We start from the raw sequence: 4954 nt of genomic DNA, 5'->3' as shown, positions 1-4954 counted from the left end.
CTTTGCCTGGTGCTTTCCTGCAGCTCCAACCGGCTTGTGCGTCTACCTGCTTCACCTCAAACCCGCCCCCCAGGGGTCTTCAACTCATCATGGCTTTTCCTCCCATCTCGCCCCTCAACTGGCTGCGGCAATGCTTGTGATTCCATATGGTGGTATCACTGTCCTCACTCAGCCTCACAGAAGTGGTGACCCGACTCATCTGGCTGCACAGGGTGTCTTCCTCAGCAGTACCTTCTGCACCCCCTCACCCCAGTGCCAGCACCTCTCCAGAGGCCCTCCTTTCCTCTGCTCTGAAAATGGACGGGTCTTCCTGCTGCCTGCGTTTCCTCCCTCCCCTCTTCAGCACATTCTGCTTGCTTTGCCAAAGCAGGCAGGTTTGACTTTGTCCGTCTTTGGCTCAGGGTCTCACGATGGCTCTTGTCAACCATGGGATTGCAAATGGTGCCACCTGGCAGCTTCTGGACTCTCCACAGCATATGGCGGTGTCATAACTTCTACCAAACCCTTTCCTTTGGCTCCCCCAGCTCCATCCCTCCTCCCCCCACCCCAGACAAATGGGTCTTATTACTCTCTAGTTGGTAAGTTAGCGTGTGTTGGATTGGGGGAGATCAGACTTGATTTCCAATGAGAGCTCAGAGCAGGACCATACCCTTCCTCTGTGTTACCTTGCCTGGATTCCAACCTCCTTCCTTTGCCAGCAGTAACGCAGGTGCTTGTCTAGCCCTGATGCTTTACACGGTATTTCATGTAAAGGCACCTCTGTCAGGTGGGTGAATAATCGGACTACCTGGATTTTGAACTGGCTCCACCGCTTACTAGCTGTGTGATCAGAAGGAAATCACAGATCTCAAGCTTCGGTTTCCTTATCTGTAAAGCGAGCCACTCGTGTCACTGGGTGGGCGTGAGAGTGACTGGAGGTGATCAGGCTCGCAGACTAGTGGCCCGTGGGCAAGAATGAACGTGCAGGCTTAGTTCAGATGGCTCACGTGAGGGGAGACCGTGTAGGAAAAGAAAGATTTACGGCTTCTTCAGGAAACATGGCCTGTGATGCTGGGTCTGCTTGCCCACGTGGCGGCCATCAGCTGAGCTGAGCGGGGTTCCTTTGGTGGTTGCGGGGGGTGTTTAGAGCTTGGCTTTGGCTTTTCCTCCTCTTCTGTTCCTGATGGTTACCTCCGGCTGCTTCCCTTCGTTCCACAGGCCTGGCCCTGGAGGTTTGGGCTTTGCTTTCAGACCCAGCTCAGAGGCCGCCTTCTCTGTGGTCATTCTCTCCGACCATTTCCTCCTTTCCTCTGCTCTTCAAGTATGTGTAATTTGGACTGGCATCCTGCCTTGCCTTTTCATTTATTAGGAGCATTCTTATTGCTTAAAGCTAGTACCCTTGAACTTGTACCCCCCCCGGGCCCCCAAGTGTGGCTGTGCATAGTTGGTGCACAGTTCTGAGCAGTGCTGTTGACCGGATGTGCCGAGACAGCAAGGCACACACCCTCACAGGTGCCTCAGCCCCGCTCCTGCCCTGAGTATGGGGGCGGGGGGTGCAGGGGGTTCCCCAGCCTCAACACCTTCCTTGAGCTTATTCAGAGGGATGGGCCCTTGGAGTTACAGGTTCTCTTTTCTAACCAGGGCCGCAGGTTGGTTGGTTCTTGTCACTGCTCCTAGCAGAGCTCACCTGAGGACTCCCTGCACACCCAGCAGACCCCCTCAGGGGCGGCCTGCAGCCCTGGTCCGGCATATGTGCACGTGATGTCTGGCCTCACGCGCAAGGCCCCAGGGGACACGCTGCATGTACCCGACCTGTGTAATTAGGGGAGCGACACTGCTTCATAGTACATGCCGAGTGTCTTTTTGTACACCACAAGCTGCACTTCACCTCTGTGGGCAGCAGCTGGGACAGAGTGCCAGCCTGCAGAAGGCTGGGCCCCCATTCTCAAATAGATTACGTGTCGCTGGGGGTGCAGAAAGTTCCCGCGAAAATGACCTCGCTGCGAAGCGACAGCACTGAGGGGCAGACGCAGGGCGGTGCGCTGCCCGCCTTCGTGCGTCGCCGTCCTGGGCTGCCAGAGTGCCGTTAAAAGGCGTGGACGAGATCTCAAGCTGAGATTGGAAAGTGTAGGCTGGTCAGAATTCCCATAGGTGGAAGGGAAGAAGGGGGCGTGTGGAAAGCTGAGCTGGCAAACTCAGATGCCTGCAGGGCCCAGGCAGGTGCTGGAGATATTAATGATAGCTGATATTTGCTGAGTGCTTTCTGTACACCTGGCCCCATCCGGGCACTTCACACATATTAACTAACTTAATCCTCAATAATTGGCTCAGAAGGTGTTGCTGGTGCCCGACCCTGTGGGGTTTTGAGAGAACAAAACCCCACAATCTGGGCGGAGAGCTCTGGGCTGTGCGGGTTGGGGCTGTACTGTCCAGAATCAGTGCTCCCAGCTGCTGTGTTACGGCCAGGTGGGGCAGCTGGCACCCCACCCTAGCCAGTTGTCACTATATGGTGTGACAGGGCATTAGTTATCTATTGAGCATAACAAATCACCCCAAGACTTGGCGATGTAAAACAGCAGTTTCTGTGGGTCGGGGATCTGGGAGCGGCCCACCTGGGTCTCTGGCTCTGGGTCTCAGGAGGCCGCCGTCACCCGAAGGCTTGACAAAGGCTGGAGGAACATGGTGGCCCTCTCCCATGGCAGTGAGTCCGTGCTGGCTGGGGAAAGGAGGCTTCTGTTTCGCGTCACCTAGGACTACTGGAGTGGCCTCACGACGTGGCCACCGGCTTCTCACAGAGCAGGTCATCTAAGGCGGAAGCTGCGATGTCTTTTATGACTGAGCCTCACACGTTGTGCGCGCTTGTTTCCCTGGCATCCTGTGGGTTTCACAGATGAGCCCTGCTCAGTGTGGGCAGGGGACGGCACGGGGACCAAAATGCCAGGCGGTGAGCATCACTGGCCGGCTACCCCAGCCAAATACTCTGTTTTCTCAGGAGAAGCCAGAAACCCCGAATTTCACTTGGAAACGGTGATTTTCCTGGTGGCAGCGAGTTTAGGTGCTTTCTGAACAGGCGGAAACCGACCCAAATGTACCGTGTCCCCGGCCCATCATCCGGACCCCGGGTCGCAGCCTCCAAGTGCAGGTGGGAGTGTGTGTGAGCGAAAGCCTGAATCACACTCCATGACTTCGCCCACTCGTTCTGCATGGAGTCCGTTCCCACCCCCCACCAAGATCGCATCGTGGCCACTTGTCTCCGGAAGAGCAGCCTAGTGGTGACTGACTTCATGATGGACTTTTGAAGTCTTCAGCAGAGGCCTAGATTTCAAGCCTCTGGCCCTTCCCTGTAGCGTTTAGGAGGAGTTTTTGGTGCCTGACTCCTGTAGTTGGGGAGGACTAAGGCGATTAAACAAAAGGCTGAGAGGGAGGGCGGGGCCTTGTGTCCGGTGCCTTTGCCCCTGGAGGCTCCCTGCCCGGCGACGCCCCAGCCAGTGCTGACCTCTGTCTTGGCCGAGAACGTGGCCCGCTGCTAATGACGGTCACTTTCTCGTACTTTATGTCCCTGTCTCGATGTCTTACCTTATCGTGTACTATCACGTAGCTTCTCACGCATCACACTTCTGCAGAATGACCGGGTGTGATGATGGCTGACACCTTCTGGCATTTTCTCTCTGCCAGGCGCGGTCCTTACTGCTTTGTGTGTTTTGCCTCATTCAGTTCTCACAGTGACCCTGTGATAAGTACCACTGTCTCCCTTTCATGGAGGAAGTGCCTGGGGCCTAGAGACAGTTCATGACTTGTGTGAGACCATCTGGTTGGAGTGGCGGGTGTGATTGGAGTGGCGGATGTGAGCGCGGGCAGTCAGCGCAGAGCTTGGCCCCTCCGTCCTCAGCACAGCCCACAAAAGGGTTGCGGTTCCCCCACTTCACAGACAGGAATGCTGAGGCTCGGGGGGCGGGGTGAGGCACTCGCCCGAGGTCATGGCTCAGTGAGTGGCAGAGCTGAGATTTTGACGCAGGCCACCCAGCCTGGCCCTGAAGCACAGGGTGACTCTGTTCGGCTGTGGGAAGGTCTTCCCCAGGGGTCGGTCCACGACACACGAGGGACGCTGGATCCCAGAGGGGCAGGATGGCCTGCCCGAGCCCCCCGAACATGGTCCCTAGAGTCGGGGTTGGCCCCAGCTTTCCAGCTGCACTGTCCCTGGCGTGTTTTCCGTGTGCCTGCTTGATCTTGTCTGTGGCCCTTGGGTTGAGTAGATGGGGTGGAGCTGGGTGAAGTTCTCTCGTGGGGCTTGGAGGAGGTGCAGCCATCTTTACTATGAGTCCAAGTCCCTGTCTTTCTTGAGCTTGGAACCCTAAAGACCCTGTGCCCTGATCTCAGCTGTGTGACCTCTGGGCCAGATGTCCCCACTTCTCCATCCGTGTGGCAGACCTGCTCAGCCCAGCTCTCTGCCGGGGCTCTTGGCTTCCTCCCAGTGTCCAGACCCTGCCCATGCTGCCAGGGCCAGCCCGCCCCTGCTGCCCGGCTGTCAGAGATCAGTCTTCTTCTTGGCTCCTGAGTCCAGCATGATTGCGGACCATTACTGGAGGCCACTGAGGAGTGAAGGTGGCAAAGGGCAGAGATCCCTGTGTCTCTTCCTCTCTGTACCTGCCCCCCAACCCCCCACGGTTGGGAATGTGCAGAAAGTTAAACCTGCGTGAAGTTGGTTGATGGTTGGCGGTGAGAGAATCCAGCTGAGTCATTGTATTGTGCTTTTTTTTGTTCCTGACACCTGGTGGTCATTGTCTGGCTGTCACCAAGTGCCTGGAGCACCAGCATATAAATGTATGTCCTACTGGAATATGTTGACATTGAAAAGGCCCGAAGGGGGACAGGATTTTTCAGGGTTCCCCTGGCGTGAAGAGCACGCTTCCGTTTGTGACAAGTGGAGAGAGGGGTGGCTTTACTCATGCATAAAACCTCTGTGCCTGGTCCCCTC

The 4954-nt window shown here is 56.5% G+C and overlaps 1 protein-coding gene across 1 annotated transcript in view; it reads left to right on the top strand.

Annotated features, from left to right (window-relative positions):
- The first annotated feature begins 1970 nt into the window (after positions 1–1970).
- Positions 1971–4954, top strand: part of AACS (acetoacetyl-CoA synthetase) — a 43432-nt gene continuing 40448 nt past the window's right edge. The window contains exons 1-2 of the mRNA XM_011381900.2: positions 1971–2033; positions 2617–2680. Of these exons, the coding sequence (XP_011380202.1) occupies positions 1971–2033; positions 2617–2680 (127 nt within the window). The remainder of the gene's footprint in view (positions 2034–2616; positions 2681–4954) is intronic.

This window comes from Pteropus vampyrus, unplaced genomic scaffold (genome assembly GCF_000151845.1).
Source record: "Pteropus vampyrus isolate Shadow unplaced genomic scaffold, Pvam_2.0 Scaffold456, whole genome shotgun sequence".
NCBI classification, from domain to species: domain Eukaryota; kingdom Metazoa; phylum Chordata; class Mammalia; order Chiroptera; family Pteropodidae; genus Pteropus; species Pteropus vampyrus.
Note: the sequence above shows the minus strand (reverse complement) of the source record. Positions and strands in the feature narration are given on the sequence as shown.